Below are 19929 nucleotides of genomic sequence, written 5' to 3'. Positions count from 1 at the left end.
GATTCTTACATGATAGTATACATGTTTCAGTGCCATTCTCCCAAATCATCCCACCCTCTCCCTCTCCCTCAGAGTCCAAAAGTCCGCTCTACACATCTGTGTCTCTTTTGCTGTCTCACATACAGGGTCATCATTGCCTTCTTTCTAAATTCCATATATATGTGTTAGTATACTGTATTGGTGTTTTTCTTTCTGGCTTACTTCACTCTGTATAATCGGCTCCAGTTTCATCCATCTCACTAGAACTAATTCAAATGTATTCTTTTTAATGGCTGAGTAATACTCCATTGTGTATATGTACCACAGCTTTCTTATCCATTCATCTGCTGATGGACATCTAGGTTGTTTCCATGTCCTGGCTATTATAAACAGTGCTGCGATGAACACTGGGGTACATGTGTCTCTTTTCAATTCTGGTTTCCTTGGTGTATATGCCCAGCAGTGGAATTGCTGGGTCATAAGGCAGTTCTATTTGCAATTTTTAAAGGAATCTCCACACTGTTCTCCATAGTGGCTGTACTAGTTTGCATTCCCACCAACAGTGTAGGAGGGTTCCCTTTTCTCCACACCCTCTCCAGCATTTATTGCTTGCAGACTTTTGGATCGCAGACATTCTGACTGGTGTGAAGTGGTACCTCATTGTGGTTTTGATTTGCATTTCTCTAATAATGAGTGATGTTGAGCATCTTTTCATGTGTTTGTTAGCCACCCGTATGTCTTCTTTGGAGAAATGTCTATTTCCACCAGAAAATTACTAGAGCTAATCAATGAATATAGTAAAGTTGCAGGATATAAAATCAACACACAGAAATCCCTTGCATTCCTATACACTAATAATGAGAAAGTCAAAAAAGAAATAAAGGAAACAATTCCAATCACCATTGCAATGAAAAGAATAAAATACTTAGGAATATATCTACCTAAAGAAACTAAAGGCCTATATATAGAAAACTATAAAACACTGATGAAAGAAATCAAAGAGGACACTAATAGATGGAGAAATATACCATGTTCATGGATCAGAAGAATCAATATAGTGAAAATGAGTATACTACCCAAAGCAATCTACAAATTCAATGCAATCCCTATCAAGCTTCCAGCGATATTTTTCACAGAACTAGAACAAATAATTTCAAGATTTGTATGGAAATACAAAAAACCTCGAATAGCCAAAGCAATCTTGAGAAAGAAGAGTGGAACTGGAGGAATCAACTTGCCTGACTTCAGGCTCTACTACAAAGCTACAGTCATCAAGACAGTATGGTACTGGCACAAAGACAGAAATATAGATCAATGGAACAAAATAGAAAGCCCAGAGATAAATCCACACACCTATGGACACCTTATCTTTGACAAAGGAGGCAAGAATATACAATGGAGTAAAGACAATCTCTTTAACAAGTGGTGCTGGGAAAACTGGTCAACCACTTGTAAAAGAATGAAACTAGATCACTTTCTAACACTGCACATGAAAATAAACTCAAAATGGATTAAAGATCTAAATGTAAGACCAGAAACTATAAAACTCCTAGAGGAGAACATAGGCAAAACACTCTCCGACATAAACCACAGAAGGATCCTCTATGATCCACCCCCCAGAATTCTGGAAATAAAAGCAAAAATAAACAAATGTTTTCTGTTTTTTAAAAAATTATTACTTGCTTGCCACACCACATGGCCTGCAGGATCTTAGTTCCCTGACCAGGGATCGGACCTGGACCTCCTGCAGTGGACACGTGACGTCTTCACTGCCGGGCCACCGAGGAAGTCCCTGTGGGTTTGTTTTAGTTTCCCAACCTGACCTTGGCATCCTCTCCTGCTTCTCTTACTGGGTTTATTTCAGCACAGGGAGGACGTCGGGCTGCAAAGCACAGGTCAGGGCCCTACCCTCAGCGCTGAACTTGGGGGAAATTCCCGATCGGGAGTTCCAGCATTTGCTGATTTTGTCGCCGGGCCCTGGCCCCTGCCCCAGCCTCCCGGGCCTGACGTCCTGGATAGAATGTCGCTCCTTCCTTGGCCGGCGCCGCGGTCTCACCCCAGCTCGGGCCACGTCACCTTTCCAGTGGAGAGCCACCGGGGCACCCCCGGAGATCCCCCAGGCTGACGCTCCATCCTCATGACTGGATGGTCCGTTCATCACACAGTTTCCATGGCAACTCTCGCCTGCGTGCTTCTGGGAGGCAGGAAGATAACAGCAGTGACTACGGACCACAGCTATGGTCACCCTGGCACTCAGGGGGTGGGGGACCCAAGGAGCAAGACGAGGGAGATGACGGGGCAGGACGTCTCTGCGGGCTTCTCTCAGGAGAAATCCAGACCGCTTTCCAGACCCTTCCCCTGCACTCAGCTGCGTGCTCTGGGGGTGCCACACTCTGGGGGTGCCATGCTCTGGGGGGCTCGGGTCTGACATTCACCTTACAAACACCTCTGCCCCTCTGTGGAAGACACTCGTCCGACCCTGGGCACATGGCCGTCTGAGACCCTGCCACGTCTGCCAGCAGCCAGGCGGGAGGTGGATCCTCGCGGGACATTTCACAGCCCTGAGGTGACATGCTGTGGACACGTCCTGCCATGCCCACATGGTTCCGCCTTGCTCGCACGGATATGCTGTTATCCAGCCTCACGCTAAATCTTTGGGGAAGGTATCCGAGCTCTTCATTTTCAGACGATGAACCTGAAGGTCAGACGAGGTACGTGACTGCCTCAAGGGCACTGGTGGCAGCGTGGCAGCTCAGGGACGCACCCGCAGGCTCTGGGGTCCTCACACCTATGCTGAGAAGCGCCTGGCACAGAGCTGGGGGTGTCAGAGGTGTGAGCGGACCTTGCTGAGGTGATGGGTGGTCCGCTCACCCCTTGGGCACCCATCAGGCCTATTTTTAATCTGCAAGAAGTTCATGCAGCTTTTTATACACGATGGGCGTGTGGTGAGGAGGCCAAGTTGGAACCACTTACTGGCTGTGTGACCGCAGAGAAGTCACACAACGCTTCTGAGCCCAAGTTTCTGCGGCTGCAGCAGGAAGTTCGTACCTGTTTAGTCGTGTTGGGCGAGCCATGGAAGAGGCAGTGGGTGAGAGTGAGCACACCTGCCGCGGGCCAGCCCCGACTGGTGGTATTATTAGCAGGCGGTCTGCAGTGACGCCCCCTCCTCGCCCCTCGGTCCTGAGTAAGGGGACTGTCTCCATTCTCAACACCTCTCCTGCCTCCTTTGGGGATAAAAAGAGTGAAGCTCATTGTCACAGTGAGATTAACTGTTCCCGGGGCTCTTCAGTGATCAGCCTGCTATTTTTGCTGAAGGAAGGGTGCGGAAGCTCTGATGGTAGTGGGAAAAAGGAGGTCAGCTGAGCTCCCTTGGGGGGAGTCTGGGACCCTGCACCTGAACCCTGGAGCTGGGGCCGCATGGCGAGGATGGGGGAGCACGGCTGTGTGTAGGGACCGTCCCGGTGGGGAGGCGTGCGGGCAGGGGTGGGTGTGACGGGACTTGAAGGTGGAAAAGGAAGCAGAGGACCCAGATGAGGCTAGACCGGCCCCGGGGGCGAGGGGAGTCTTGGGGGCCAGCTGGATGTGGCCTGGCCGGCAGCTTCTCCCCACGGGCCTGACAGTCTTACTCCCAGCCTTGGACCACTGTCCTTGCACTGACATTTACAGGGAAACAGGGACGTCTCATCGGGGGTCAGAGAGAGCACAGAAGCAACGAGCCAACACCGAGGCATCTCGTCCATCCCCGCGCCAGACGCGAGGGTCCCCACTCAACAGCTGTGGCCTCTTCTGTGTCTTTCTACAAGGTAAGAGCCCCTGCTGCCTGAGTCAAGGTCACCGCTACTCCATGGAGCTGGAGACGGGGCTACCCAGGAGGAACGCTCATTTCACTCCACACTCTGAAAGCGCTGACTTACTGGACTAGAGGTCTGCCGCCTGCCACCCGGTGCTGCTGCTCCAGGCAATGCCTCCCGGGTCAGGGGCTCCCCTGGAGGCTGGTTAAATTCCAGTATTCTCATCATCACCTTCATGCCCGTGTCCCTCTTCAGAAGTGAAATGCAATATGAATTTTTAACTATGTAGTGTCTACAAGCCACCCTGAAGCACACTCTTTACCGCGTGACACGACCGAGGTGCTCATGGGTGAACGGCTGTCAGGCAAGGGGGGCACGCCTCCAGCTCAGGGACGCCGATGCAGAGAGAAGGTTCCAGAGCGACACTCGTATCTGCACAGACATCCTCTCCAGGGGCAGCAGGAAGCCTGCGCTTCCTACATAGACATATGGAGACAATAACTCACGAGTGAACAGCTCAGTGGTTCTCAACACTGATGCTGGAGGAGAATGGACCACGCATTCGCGCTTCTGGTGCTGACGATGCCAGACGAGAGAGGTGTGTACCTGCTATGTGACTAGTTTTGGAAAAGTGAAAGTGTCAGTCACTCAGCCATGTCCGAGTCTCTGCGACCCCATGGACTGTAGCCCACCAGGCTCCTCTGTCCATGGGATTCTCCAGGCCAGAATATTGGAGTGAGTTGCCTTCTCCAGGGAATCTTCCCGACCCAGAGATCAAACCTGAGTCTCCTGCATTGCAGGCAGATTCTTTACCATCTGAGCCAGCAGAGAAGCCACTGGTTTTTTTAAAATTCCAAGATAAAGAATAACAGTAGCTTCAACAGCAACAGCTGCGGTTCACTAGTCCCAGGCGCTGTTCTAAGAATTGTACACACATCAGTCCATTTAATTTCCATGATGACCTGAGGGAACCTAGATGGTCTTCACGCTTGTCTTGCAGATAAGAAAACAGACCCAAAGAGTTCAAATCTCATTCCGGTTCATGGTGCTTTTACGTGGTGAAGCTATGATTCAAAGGCAGGCACAGTGGCTGCAAAGACCCTGCCCTTCCCCCCCAGCTCTGCCGCTCGGACACGGGAGGGCTTTGTAAAGCCCACCACAAGCTGCAGGAAATTTTCTGGGAGATTTCCTGGTCTGATCAAGATTTCCCATCAGGTAAATTGGAGAAGTAACCAACAACCACATCCAAAGAGCCTCAAGTCCACGGTCCGAATAAGAGCATGCAGAAGTGAACATGACTCTCAGTCCACTGAACTCCAGGCCGTGCAACTGTCTCTAAAACTATCAGTCCAGCCAGAACGAGGCTCCATGGGCGAGTCTACCCCCGGGATGCAGTCTGCTAATGACCGGACCCAGGTACTTCAGAGATGTTAGCATTGGAAGAATCAATCTAGAATGTACATTCAGAGTGGCTCCATGAGCTCTGCAAAATATCAGGATCAAAATGTGTACAAGGTGGGGGTGTGTGTGGCTTAATAACAGTGCAAGAGGCATCAGAAATACTTTCTTGCTGATAAAAACCTGGTGTGCATGCCCTCTACCTGCATCTGACAGTCCCGGGCGAGGGCTGTCCGCTGGAACCTGTGGCCACAGTGGGCCTCACGGGCTTGATCCACTGATGACAAGTACAGAGCTCGGGCAGGGGACATGGGAGCTTAGGTATACAGGTCAGCACACACACACACCGCTCACCAAGCATAGAATAAACCACAAGTTTAGTCCAAGACAAAGGCACATTCCATGGGGACTATGACTTAGAACTTCATTTTAGGGAATCAGGAAAGATTGGGGTGACCAGGATGATTCAGGAGGAATTCTTCATGGGAACATATTTCCCGTGGAAAGTACACATTTTCAAAACCACCCCAGGGAGCTCCGCAGTTTGGTCATGACAATATTTCTTCCCATGTGAGCCATTTCCCCAGTCAAATCCCTGTCTCCTGGAGAATCCACCTGCCAATGCAGGAGATGCAGGGGGCATGGGTTTGACCCCTGGGTTGGGAAGAGCCACTGGAGGAGGGCATGGCAAGCCATTCCATATTCTCGTCTGGGAAATCCCATGGACACAGAAGCCTGGTGGGCTATAGTCCACGGGGTCGCAAAGAGATATGACCGAGTGACTAAACGGCACACACACACACACACACACACACACGCGCGCACGCATCTGACTGCCTCGGCAACAGAGGTACGGCTGTCTCATAAGACAGCAAAACCGGTAATGACTTAAAGTTTCATTACTGAAAAATTATTGGCCAAAACATCTGTGCTGCACCACTATGGTGGCAGCAGTGTCAGTCGCTCAGTCGTGTCTGACCTTTGCGACCCCATGGACCGGAGCCCTCCAGCCTCCTCTGTCCCTGGGATTCTCCAGGCAAGAATACTGAGTGGGTTGCCATTTCCTCCTCCAGGGGATCCTCCCGACTTGGATCAAACCCAGGTCTCTTACGTCGTCTGCACCGGCAGCCAGCTTCTTTACCACTGCGCCACCCGGGAAGCCCCCACACCTGTGTCTATGACGGCAACGATCAAAATGGAAATAATATAAACAGTATCAACTGGAAAACACAACCATCTCTGTAATACTGGAAACCACGAACCTTTCAAAAATGTGGACAATCCAGCCCTTTGCTCATAAGCTTACATATTAGGAGCTTTGCAGAATCACTAAGACTTGCATGAAAGTACAAATTCTGAACAGAATCTCCCTTCCTGAGTTCTCTAAACTGAATACACCGTTAGTTTTTGGGTAACCAACTTTGAAGTGGAAGTGTTAGTTGTTCAGTCATGTCCAACTCTTTGCACACTTGTGGACTGTAGGCTGCCAGGCTCCTCTGTCCATGGACTTCTCCAGGCAAGAATACTGGAGTGGGTTGCCATTCCCTTCTCCAGGGGATCTTCCTGACCCACAGATCAAACCCAGGTCTCCCCCATTGCAGGCAGATTCTTTACCATCTAAACCACCAGGGAAGCCCAACTTGACCTTGGTAAACCTTGAAGGAGTTCTGGGACACTTTTAAGTCACCTTTAACCTCATATTAAAACCAAAATGCTATGTAACCGCATGACATTTGCCCAGAAGAATAAAATATGCACTTCGCTCATCAAGATAAGTGCGTGGCCGCCGTGAGGGTGGGAATCTGCAGAGTCAGTGAGGCTTGTGGTCCGATGTCACAGACGGCTTTGAGGGAATGTTTCCCAGCGTGGGGGCTGCTTCAGTGAGTTAGGGGGGTTCCCATGGAGTGCGTGTAAACCTCGGCTTGAGGGATGGGGGCTCCTGGCAGCCCCTGCATCTCCTCCTCTTCCTCAGCCCTTGATATTCTGAAACATTCAACATGTTCAAAAGATCCTTTCTGGGAAACAAAACAAATCAGTGTGGCATCTGACTGCCAACAAGCCTAAGGGCCGTGGAGTGGCTCAGGGTTTACGTAAGCTCTGCTTCTCAGAACTAACATCTCCGAGTGAGTCAGGCACCCTGCAAATGCTTTCAGGGTATTTTTTCCTCTAATCTTGCCCCCTACTGTTTTTTAAAAGGAGCATTTGGAGGTGAAGCAGTTAAGTCACAGATGAGAAAAAGGCAGCCTTCAGAGTTTACCTTCCCATTATTAAAAAGGAGCTGAGACTCCTTGCAGGCTCCAGGAGTCTAAGCATCAGTGTATATAACCTTCCAGGGGACAGCACTCAGCAGACTAAGCTGTACATCAACCATGATTGATTTAGAATGTGAGGGCCCTGTTATCACACCCACACAACTCCCTGTAAATGCCCTAAAGAAACATTTCTTTTCAACCAGTTTGCTCAAGCAGAAGCTTATCTTGAATTGCAAGGCAATGAGTTTTTTTTTTTTGGAAGATACTAAAAAAGATATTCTCAATTTCCTGGTGATGGAGTTTTAAAGAAGATTATTCCTAGAGCAGGTCGAGGCTCTTCCTACTGGGACCCCAGTGCCCCCTCCCCTCTCTGGGGGCCATGGGGTTATTGCCCTGATCCCTTTGCCACCTATAGGGCTGTCTGTCGCAAGACAGCTGAAGCATGGTGGACACTGTTTCGTCCAGTGACATCCTCGGGTGCGCCCAGTGAAACCTCAAGGTCGATTCTCCTGGGGCCTGGAGTGCAGCTCAGAACCAGACTCATGGCCGCTCTGAGCAGTGGTGACCGCGATGGAATAAACATGGGGCTTCCGGGGAGACCACAGGGAGGGGGACGGTCGTGATGAGCATTCCAGCGTTCAGCCAGGAAGCCAGCTGCACAGAATCAGGACCATGGTGGCCTCTGGGAAGGGGCTTGTTAGGGAGGAACTCCTGAGATGAGGGAGTGTTCTGTGTCTTTTAAAGGATTTCCTTTCAGAAATTATTTTATTATTCTTACTGTTTATTTTTATTTTTTGGCTGTGCCACGTGCCATGCGGGATCTCAGTTCTCCAACCAGGGACTGAACCTGCACCCCTGGCAGGGCAGAGTGCATCCTTAACCACTGGACCACCAGGGAAATCCCACGTTCTACGTCTTGATGGGGTTGCACAGTGCATGTTAGTAAGCCCATCGAACCGCGGCCTTGGAACTGTGCACTTAACTGTCAAAGGCTTCCATCTCAATTAAAAAAATGGAAACCCAGTCACAGAACCTTGAGCCTCAGTGGCTTCAGTGCGATTCCAGTGGGAAGTGGGACTGAACATATATGTCTCTGCTCTATTCTTCAGGATATAAAAGCCGCTGCAACGCAGAGCCCAGATTAAGGGACGCACTGCACCAGCGAAAGATGAGATCTTCCAGGCTTGGTCACGCCCAGGCATCCCAGAGCCCCTGGTCCAGCCCAGCACGGTGGACTCCTGCTGTGATCGTGGGCTCTCAGGCGGGAAGGTCGAGACGGGTACCAGCTGTCCATCAGCCTGGCGGCCGTCCATACCTGCATTTCAGGAGGGGCAGTCCTGCAGCTGAACAGTGACACGCCCCCAGAGCATCTCCCCTGACCTCATGCCAACTCGGGCAGATGACCTACCCTCACCACCGCCTCCATGGTGAAACGTCTGTGACACGCTCATCTCAGAATGTGCTCTTGAGGGCGCCATGGATGGGGTGTCCGTGACCTCACAAAATTCACGTGGAGCCGAATCCCCGTGGTGATGTGTCTGGAGGCGGGGCCTTTGGAGCCTCCATGATGGGATAAGTGCTCCACCAGCGGGATTAAGGGGTCCAGAACTTTCTCCCTCCTTCCTTCTCCCCCTGCACCCCCATCCTGTGAGGACACAGAGAGAAGGCGGCCGTCTGCAAGCCAGGAAGAGAGCCTTCACCAGACATCAGTGCTGCCGGAGCCCTGATCTTGGACCATGTGAAACAGACAGGAGGTGCTCAAGCTGCCCAGACTGTGGCCTATTGGTTTCACAGCAGCCTGGACTATGGCAGGTGACACGAGGTGCTAACAGGCACCAAAGCACTTAGCGTGATGCCTGGCAGCTAGCAGCAATCAATACACGACCGTTAGCGTCACAGCAAAGTTCTCATCAGCACGGAGACGGATGACAAATGCTTCAGAAGAGAACTGCTCACTTGGATTTCAGAGATTCAGTAACGCCCACCGCCGGAGTCCACTGGCACCCAGTTGCAGGAAACGTCCAGCGAGGTGGATGGATGACGCAGGCCAGCACGTCACCCTGACCCGGGGGGTTTACCCTCTGATGTCTTCCCCGGGCAGAACCAGGTGCTCTGCCTCTCGGAAAGGGAGCAGGGGACCTTGGAGTCTGGACTCTGCCTATTCTGGAGTCACCCCCAGCACGGCACAGGCTGGTGGGTGCCCAGCACACCTGGCCACCAGGTGAGAGACCGACACTGCAGGCTCCAGCCGGCCGCCTGCTGCTCCCCGGGACTGCACAGGCCCTCTGGAATTTAGCTGAAGCTCCAGAAACCGGAGCTTAGTTGACAGAGCCCACATCACCACCACGAACCGCCATGAAACAGCGGCAGCCTCGACCACAGGAACGGCGCCCCGCCCCCGCGTACCTTCGTACAGCCAGTCGCTGAGGCCGTTGTAAATCACGCCTTCTTTCCCAGTGGAGACCACACGGATGGCCTGCTTCCCGACGTGCGCGCAGTAGTAGATATTGTTTTCAAAGATAAATATCTAATTGGAAAGAGAAAAAAAAGCAAAGCATTAATCAAGGGAGCAGTTACAAACAGGATGTTCTTAAAACCCCAAACCAGCCATTTGGTCGGCATTTTCCTGGTGCATTTATTGGACAGAACAAGAGTCTCAAGATCCCTTGGGGCTCACCTGCCTCCTATAGCACCTACACTGAGGGTCAGTCAGAGCCTCAAACTACACACAGTTCACCCAATGCTGTCATTTACCACAAGTGGACAATCGGTTGGATACCCTTGGGGGTGTTAACATCAAGTTGCACTGACTGTGTTAGCAATTGTATTTTCCCTAGCAGTTATGAATGGGGGTGCTGGGAAACTGGAAACCTGAGACTTATTCACTCAACATTTACTAAAAACTACTCAATGGACTTCCCTGGTGGCTCAGTCGGTAAAGAATCTGCCTGCAGTGCAGGAGGCCTGGGCTCAGTCCCTGGGTTGGGAAGATCCCCTGGAGAAGGAAATGGCAACTCACTCCAGGACTCTTGCCTGGAGAATTCCATGGGTGGAGGAGCCTGGTGGGCTGCAGTCCATGGGGTTGTAAAGAGTCGGGCACGACTGAGCGACTAACACTTAGTGGGAGAAGTGGGCAGCAGAGGATGAGACAGTTAGCTAGCATCATGGACTCAATGGGCGTGAATATGAGCATTACATTCATATCTCCCACTAACTCTGGGAGATAGTGAAGGACAGGGAAGCCTGGATGTGCTGCAGTCCACGGGGCTGCAAAGAGTCGGACACGACTGAGTGACTGGACACCACCACCACTTAGTGGGCACCTGCTCTGTGCCAGTCCTGAGACAGCACGTTGATGTATTGTGGGATGTATCGTGCACTTTATCCTACTTACAGTCTGGTAAAGAAGACAAACTTTAACAGGAGAATGCTCTGACGGGGACAAGTGGAGACGTGGGGACATGTGACGGTACCGCTAACTCAGGACGAAGGACAGGCCTGAGAAAGTGACTGAAAAGTATGCATTTTCTAATTGTGGTAAAACACGCTTGACATGAAACCTGCCGCCGTGGCTGCGTTTCAGCGTACAGTCTGGTGGCATTAAATGCACTCACACTGTCCTGCATCCGTTACCACCGCCATCTCCTGGGCTCCTGTCATCCTGCAGAATGAAAGCCCCGCCCCCATAAACACTAGCAGCGCTCCCTGCCCGCAGCGCCCACCGCTCTGCGTTCCGCCTCTTAGGCACCTGATGACTCCAGGGACCTCGTAGAACAGAAAAGCGCAGTGTGGGTGCTTCTGTGTGTGGCTCGGCTCACAGAGCAGGACATCCTCAAGCTTCACCTGGGTTGGAGCAAGGGCCAGTGCTCCAAGAAAGTGGGTTTTAGGCTGCGATCTGGACAGGGAGCAGGACGAGGAAAGGGGGCAGAGAAATGAGATGACACGGGGCAAACAGCTTGCGAGAAACCAGAGGCAGGGCTGGGGGTCTGAGGGAACTGGGCACGCGCTCCCAGTGACCAGAATCCTGGCAGGCACAGGACCCCAGGGGCAGCGGGAAGCCTTGGCTGAGGCTTGACGAGGGAGCGCCAGGGTTGGGGTGAGTCTTCTGCAGGTGAGCCCCGGGCCGTGAGATGGATGCAGGGAGCATGGGCAGGTGTCAGCCTGTTACTGAGGGAGTGAGGATGGAGGCGGACCGGCAGGGATGGGAGGAGGACGCCCTGAGTGTGGCCAGTGCAGTCGTGGAGGAGGCAGAGAGGGCCTCCGGCTGCTGGCTGGGTGACCCGTGTGCGCACTGGGGTGCCCTGGGGGATGTTACGGCTCTAAGCTTGGGTCAACTCCAAATTCTCTGGGGCTGGGGAGGAGGGCGGGCTAGGTCAGCAGCTCTCAAACTCGGCTGCATATTAGAATGATCTGAGAAGCTCTGAAAACCCTACTGCCAGGTCCAGGAGCCCAGCTCAAGGATCAGAATCTAGGGGTGGGACCCTGGCATCAGCATTTTAAAGAAACACTCCAGGTGATTCCAGTTCAGTTCAGTTCAGTGGCTCAGTCGTGTCTGACTCTGCGACCCATGGACTGCAGCACGCCAGGCCTCCCTGTCCATCACCAACTTCCGGAGTTCACTCAGACTCACGTTCATTGAGTCGGTGATGCCATCCAGCCATCTCATCCTGTCGTCCCCTTCTCCTCCTGCCCCCAATCCCTCCTAACATCAGGGTCTTTTCCAATGAATCAACTCTTCACATGAGGTGGCCAAAGTATTGGAGTTTCAGTTTCAGCATCTGTCCTTCCAATGAACACCCAGGACTGATCTCCTTTAGGATGGACTGGTTGGATCTCCTTGGAGTCCAAGGGACTCTCAAGAGTCTTACCACAGTTCAAAAACATCAATTCTTTGGTGCTCAGCTTTCTTCACAGTCCAACTCTCACATCCATCCATGACTACTGGAAAAACCATAGCCTTGACTAGACGGACCTTTGTTGGCAAAGTAATGTCTCTGCTTTTCAATATGCTATCTAGGTTGGTCATGTGCAGCCAGATCTATGAAACAGCGGCCCAGGAAAAAAATCCAATGCCTCCCGGAGCTCCTAAAGTATGAATGAGCCTGTTCACAAGGCCCTGGTCAGTTCTGTATGTGTTTTCTGTGTCTAAATGCTCTGCCTTCCACCCCCGGGGGAAGCAAATCTCCAGCATCTATAGACGTGGAGCTACGTGGACCAAGAACAGGACTCAATCTTTTTTTTTTTTTTAATAAATCTAAAAAATATATTATCAGTGTCATTGACAAGGCCAGTGAGAGGGTGTTTTGCAAGCATAGGAAACAGCGCAAATATTGACATTTTAAACAGAATTATGCCGAAAGGGCAGTTCCCACAGACGGTTCTCACGGAAGGATGGAACTGAAAACTTGTCAAGTATCAGCTTCCTGCTCAGGCCTCCTGCCTCTTAAACATTCACTTCAACCAGAAATGAGCTGGAAAACTTCCAGACACAAGTACACATCCTCGTTTAATTTCTGCAGCTGTTCTTACGAGTTTGCCAAAGGGTAAAGATGTATTATGAAATTTTAACTTCTTTTTATGAGTTCTAAGCCTAACAATCCATTTTTGAATCAAGTCAGACCATAGCCAATTAATATTCTGAATAAGTAAAATTTGCTATGATAGATATTAAATCCATTTTCACGCTGGCTGCATTTTTAATGGAAGGAAAACAAAAGGGAACAAGTTGCAGGGAACAGCACGTTTTGCTCTGAAGATGTTCATGTTTACAACGGGAGTCTGGGTTCTACAGAGCTTCAGTTGCCTCCAGGCCCCGCAAGGGTGTCTGCACCCTGTGTTCCGGGAGCACCACAGACCTGCTGTGGGCCTGGGCCAGGGCTGGACTCCCAGAGGTCCCTGTATCTGTCACTGGAGACAAAGGCATGGGCTTCCTGGGTGGCTCAGTGGTAAGGAATCCACCTGCCAATGCAGGAGACAAGGGTTTACTCCCTGGGTCAGGACGATGCCCTAGAAAAGGACATGGGAACCACTCCAGTCCTCTTGCCTGGGAAATTCCATGCACGGAGGAGCCTGGCGGGCTACTGTCAGGGGCTGCGAAAGAGTCGGGCACGACTGAAGCAACTGAACAGTAATGAGACAAACGCAGAGCCCGGCCTTAGGGCGGGCGTGAGGCTGAGTGAGCTGACAGCTGCAGGGCACGAGGACAGTGCCCAGCACGGCAGGGCTCATAACACACCCCTAGTCTCGCTGCTGTGGCTCTCATCGTGACAAGTTTTATTCTGCCTGGAGGGATTAGGGGAGGATTCCTGGGGGAAGTGGCCAGGAAGAACCAGGAAGAAGACCCACATGGAGCCAAAAAGGGCTGCGAGGAGTCCCGTGCGGGGCTACACCCAGGAGCAGCTGTTGACAAACGGCCCCTGTCCACACGCTGCTGAGCCAAACTGGTGCCAGCCTGGTGCCAGGCGTGTGAGTTGACCTGTCTCCTTGGCAGATACAAGAGTCCCTGTGGGTGTTTCTGAGCAGCCATCAGGCTCCTGGAACAGCCCATGTTGCCTGGTTCAGGTCAGGAGACACCGCTGGTGGCGGGACTCCTGGGTCTCCACTGGAGCGCAGTTGTTACGCAACAGTGACAAGAAGGAGGTTCGCCAACACCCACAAGAGGGTGAGTACAATACTGCTGTGATTATTTTTTTGAAAAGCAAACCGGCTGGTGGGAAATCACACATCAGTTTGGCCGACCATGAGGTGGAAACCAGAACAACAAATGCCGCCAACCTCTGACTGTGCACAATCAGCATTACCACAGTGTATACGGGAAAAGTCAAAACTCACAACCCTGCACACCACACAGATACACGGCATATCACACAGACACATGGTATATCACACTATCACATAGACACACGGCGTATCACACAGACACACGGCGTATCACACAGACACATGGTATATCACACTATCACACAGACACACGGCATATCACACAGACACACAGCATATCACACAGACACAGCGTATCACACAGACACACGGCGTATCACACAGACACACAGTGTATCACACAGATACACGGTGTATCACACTATCACACAGACACACGGCGTATCACACAGACACACGGTGGATCACATAGACACACGGTGGATCACACAGACAATGGCAGATCACACAGACACACAGTGTATCACACTATCACACAGACGCACGGCATATCACACAGACACACGGTGTATCACACAGACACATGGTGTATTAACACGGTATATCACACAGACACACGGCATATCACACAGATACATGGTGTATGACTATTTTCGATAAAATAGACTGGTATTTTATTTCCTTCTAGATGAGAGAGAATGCGAGAGGGTTGGTGGGTGGGGTATAAAATTTAGTTTTAATAAAGTTCAAGTTATATAACATATGGTTTTGCACAATGTTTGAGAATCTGTATCAGAAGTGCTTTTCCATGTCATTAAGCACGCTCTGAGACATGCCTTTTAGGAGATACACCGTAGCTTATTTCATTATGTCCCTGCTGTTTGACATCTATTCTGGTTTTTATCACAATGAAAATGCTTTCGTCTCAGGCCTTGGCGGGACCTCTGCCGTTTCCCAAGGATAAATTCCCATGAGTAGAAACCATGCCTCATGCTCCTGGTGCAACTAAAAAAAAAAATGGATGGAGGAGACGAACAGGTGGGCCAGAGCACCGCATGAAGTGCTGACTACACAGAAGCGTGCATACCAAGAACAAAAGGAAATCTGCTAACAATGTGAATTGTTTATCAGATTTTCAGACTGAACAGTGACACCCAAAGTTGCTTGGGAGGGCCTGTGCTTCCCTGGTGGGGGCAGAGGTTGGCTGCACCCACAGTCAGAAAACCATGTCAAGAGGGACTTTTCTTGGGCAGATAATGTAAGAAACATGCTGGACTGAACGTATAGCCTTCTCGAACAGTGTCTACAGAACCGACGCCAGTGGGAAGCTGTAGCCTCTGATTTGGTGGGAGCCGTAGCCTCTGATCTGGTGGGAGCTGTAGCCTCTGATCTGGTGGGAGCTGTAGCCTCTGATCTGGTGGGAAGCTGTAGCCTCTGATCTGGTGGGAGCTGTAGCCTCTGATCTAAAGGGGAACAATAGAGGTATATGTATGTAGACGTGTGCTGTCTCCTGGGCCAACACGCCAAGGTGCTGAGAATCGCTCTCCGATCACCAAGCTCATTTCGGGAACTGAGCAATTCTTTCCTTACTCTGTTTGCTCTCTGAGCCCCTGCTTTGGCCATTCTACTGCTCGGCTGGGCGCGGAAGTGACCGTCTGTTCCTCTAGCTGGTGTCTGAGTCTGGAAATGCGCTGATGGCGGGGGTGGCGGCGGCAATGCTGTTGAATCAGTGAGGGTTTTCCAGACTCTTAGTGGCTCCTGTCCAATACAGGAGCATCACCATCAACCCCACAGACGTGCGTGTGAGCACCTCCAAAGAGCCGGGCAGGGCGCTGGGCGCTGGCTCTCCAAGCTCTCGTCTGACTGGTGCTGGGGCCACAACTATGCTGTGTGAACGGCTCACATTCCCAGTCCACCCATCGCCCCAGATTCAGCACACCTGGCTCTCAGGTTGGTTCCTGCCCAGGCGGCGGTGGGACCTGGCAAAATTCACACAATTGTCCTGCCTTCGGACTTTCTCACTTGTGAAATACAGATAATCATACCTGCCGCGTCTGCCTTGTGGTGCTATCGGGAGGATAAAATGGGAGACAATTGTGCTGCAGAAATGCTGCAGAAAAACTTGAGGGTTTTAAAGCACATTCAAAGGAAATGCTCTGTTAGCATAGTAACTATCGTCAGCCCGTCCAGTCCTTGCTGCTAGGATACCGATCAAATAACGGAGTCCTTTCAGCTTCTCACGTCGGCACTGCCCCTCCCAGCCTTTCCTCCAGAAATCAGTGCAACACAGCGCGTCACATTTCGCCGAAGCAAAACAACACGGATTTAATGCCAAAGAGCAGAGTTCAATGCCAAGAAAGAGAAAGCCTTGCACACTATCTAAAACCATCCTTCTCGCTAGAAAGTACTCACCTTGCTCATCCTTTCAAATGTCAACCACAGTCTCGGAGAAGCAGCTGAAACATCACCGTAGAGACCCTCCCCTCAGTGCAAACGGTGGAGGAAAAGCGTGCTTCTCAGAGTCGGGCCCCGGGAAGAGCTCTCAGGATCTCTCCCACTGCTGAACTCGCCCTCTAACCTGCAGAGCTCAGAGGTGCTGTTTTCCCAAAGCTGAGGGAAAAGCCTCAAAATGAAATTATGCTCCGGTGCAGCTGATGGCTGTGCTCAGTCCCCTGGGACATGGGAGCTGAGCAAATTCACAGCGACCACGGGGACAAGGCGCAGGGGCAGGGGCACCTGCCTCACCCCCTCTCCTCCCCGCGGGCTTCTGAGTCGTGGGGCTGCCTGTGGATGGCCTGGTCGGCCTCCCGAAGTGCCAGGCTAGGAAGTGCTGGGAGGAAGTGTGCGAAGGCACTTCCTGCACCAGGGACAGGGCGCCTGGGCACAGGGTCGTGCAGGGCTTCCGAACAAGGACATGGAGGGTGGGCAGCGGCTCGTCAACCCCGTAGGTGCCAAGCCCATCATGGGATCTGCCTCTGCAGGCCTCCTACCCACTGGTACCTGTGGCCTGCAGCTCAGCCCCTGCTGGAGAGCTGGTGCTATCCATGGCCGTGCCTGGCTCACGGGGGCAGGAACTCTCGGTACCCCCGGGAAAGGCCCCCTGGAATCACTCGTTGTCTGGGGTCAGCGTCTACCACGGAGCAAGTCGCCTTTCTTTAGAGGATTTGGGCGGGAAGGACCTTCAAAGCCACAAGGGGGCCTCTCTCAGGGGCTTCGGGGCCGCTGGCAGCTCCTGGAGGGGCCCCCACCCTCCCTGGGGGCACCACCTCCTGGGCCGAGCTGTGCGCCCCTCAGCGGCGCTGAGGGTCACCGTCACGAGTGTGGCTGCCCCGCAGCCACAGCTCACCCTTTCAACAAAAGGAGGGTTTGCCGGTCACCAGACTTGGGAGAGTATTTGCCTCTTTGTATAGAGGAAGAGCAGTATTTGTCAGTCCCCTGCGGTGGGGACATATATAAAGATGCCCACTTCACTTTCTCAAATTTAATATGCACAAATTATTCACATTTAAATCTTACCAAAATTCAAACGTATTAAAATTGATGGTGTGTCAACGTTAAAATTGTAGCATATTATGCTTTCTTGGAGGTAAGTGAAAAAGTGTTGATTTTACAGTAGGTATTCATTTATATTTGATGAACCTGGGGAGCGGCATTTGATATGTCATTCTATGCACTGTTCAAAGTGCTTTATATATATTAACTTTTCTGAGGGAATTCTTTTGGTGGTAACCCCTCTACTTCCTGGGTTGGGAAGATCCCCTGGAGAAAGGATAAGCCACCCACTCCAGTATTCTTGGGCTCCCCTTGTGGCTCAGCTGGTAAAGAATCCACCTGCAATGCAGGAGACCTGGGTTCGATCCCAGGGTTGGGTAGATCCCCTTGGAGAAGGGAAAGGCTACCCACTCCAGTATTCTGGCCTGGATAATTCCATGGACTATATAGTCCAGGGGGTCGCAAAGAGTCAGACACGAATGAGAGACTTTCACTTCTCACCTCTCCTTCCAGCACTTTTTAAAATTTATTTTTAATTGGAGGGGATACTTGCTTCTGTCTTACTCCAGGATGCTCTGGCTGAGCACTTGGCGGAGATCCCCATGCTCCGCCGGCCCAGGTTGAAGTCGTCCCTCCCTCATGATCTGCGGCTCTGGCCTGCCTGTGAGCACCACCTTCTGCCCTGGACACCAGCTGGGACATGCGGTGCGTGCCTGTGTGCCCTGCGAGCCCTCCCTCCCCCCCCACCTGGCCTCGGCGACGCTGGGTGTGGGCTCGGTCCAGGTCATCCCTCAGTGTCTCCCTGACAGAGTTATGAAGTTAATGGGTTCTGGTGCTGGAAGGCCCAGGGATTACTGATCTACCTGGTCCCATAGAACATGTCTTTTCACGGTGAGAGACAGTGAAACACCCACCCAGAGGGAAGTGGAGCTAAAGAGAAGCGAAGGCAAAGGGAACGCAGGAAAGGGAGGGAGAGGGGATGCGTGCATGCTCTGAGGATCTACTCTGGCTCTTGGGTGCAGCTGTGCCTGGTGCCAAACCTGTGTCTGCCCATCCTTCGCAGGTAAGAGTCTCTCTTTTGTTGATTCCATTTTAAGTGTGAGTTCTGTCCCTTGTAACTGACAAACCCCAGTGAACGCACACTCTTCTTTCACCAGTTACTGTGTGTCTGTGATCCGCCTTCTCCCTCTGAGCTCTCTCCTGTGCCAGGTGTTATGAATGATGATGAGGTCTTTGCCCCCCAATAGCCCCAGGTTCAGGCACATCCTCATCTATGCTTAAAAAGAGATGCACAAAATCATGGCAGATAATGAACACTAGTTCCCAGGCCGCCAGTGATCAGCGCTTTGGTTTCTGGAGATCTCCTCCTTACATTTTCCAAGTGATAGCTCCAAGAGAGTAATTTTTTCTGGCTCACTGAAGGAGACGGCTGATGCAATCCAGAGATCCACAGACTCTCAGAGGCTGGCAGGCATAGAGATGAGGATAAATCAACAGAAGCAAAGATGAGAGGGCGGGTGGTCCGGGGTGGATAGAGCAGTGATGTGGTCATCAGAGGTCACTCTGGACACTCCCCACACAGCCTGCCCCAGGCTGGAGTCCAGACTGGGTCACACCCACCCGGGTAAGTGATGAAGTGCGTGCTGCTCTCAAATTCCCAAAATGCCCGCTGGAAAAAACAGCAACTGCCACAACCAAGGCAGGTGGGAAACTCAAGGGAAACCAGACTGGCTGGCACTGGACTGTGCCCAGGGGAAGGCCGGGGCTCCAAGCTGACCAGGGCACCAGACTCAGCCTCTGGCTAGCAGCACTGGGGCCCGTCCGCTGGTGGGAGGCAGGAGGAAAGAGGTTGGAAGCCCACTCCGTGGACAAACCTGCAAAGTCAGATAGGAAGAAGACGCTGGGAAGTGGGCCTGACTTGGTGACTCTCAATGCAAATGAATTCACGCAGCCCAGTGATCGCTTAGAGGACCAGAGATGACTGCTGAGAAGGAAGAGCCACCACCTCCGGGTCACGTGGGGAGAGGGAGGCAAATGCACACGGGTGGGGAGGTTCCCGAGGACAGGTGATGCTGGATGGTGGGGATGAGGGTAAAGGGTCAAGGACGTGTCTGAGCACCTGGGCAGAGGTGGGGCCTGCTCTCCAGTGGGGGTGGCCCCTGAGCACCTGCTCACCTGGAGAACCTGAGTGGGCCGAGGGGACGTGAAGATGTGGTGGGGCGCCCGCCTGCCCCAAGGAAGTGGCCTCACTCGTCCTGCTCAAGGGCAGCGTGTCTACAAGTCAATGCAGAACCGTCCCCTTGAAGTTTCACTGCGAGAACTGAACAGTGCTCTGGTACTGGCCTTCGAACAAGCCT

General features: G+C 52.0%; 1 protein-coding gene across 3 annotated transcripts in view; it reads right to left on the bottom strand.

Annotated features, from left to right (window-relative positions):
- Nucleotides 1-19929, bottom strand: part of DPP6 (dipeptidyl peptidase like 6) — a 799813-nt gene that overhangs the window by 112631 nt on the left and 667253 nt on the right. For all 3 annotated transcript variants that reach the window (XM_068972565.1, XM_068972566.1, XM_068972567.1), the window contains one exon: nt 9827-9947. In XM_068972565.1, coding sequence (XP_068828666.1) covers nt 9827-9947 — 121 coding nt within the window. The remainder of the gene's footprint in view (nt 1-9826; nt 9948-19929) is intronic.

This window comes from Capricornis sumatraensis, chromosome 5 (genome assembly GCF_032405125.1).
Source record: "Capricornis sumatraensis isolate serow.1 chromosome 5, serow.2, whole genome shotgun sequence".
NCBI classification, from domain to species: Eukaryota; Metazoa; Chordata; class Mammalia; order Artiodactyla; family Bovidae; genus Capricornis; species Capricornis sumatraensis.
The sequence above is the reverse complement of the archived record's forward strand: the minus strand, read 5'-3'. Positions and strand labels throughout refer to the sequence as shown.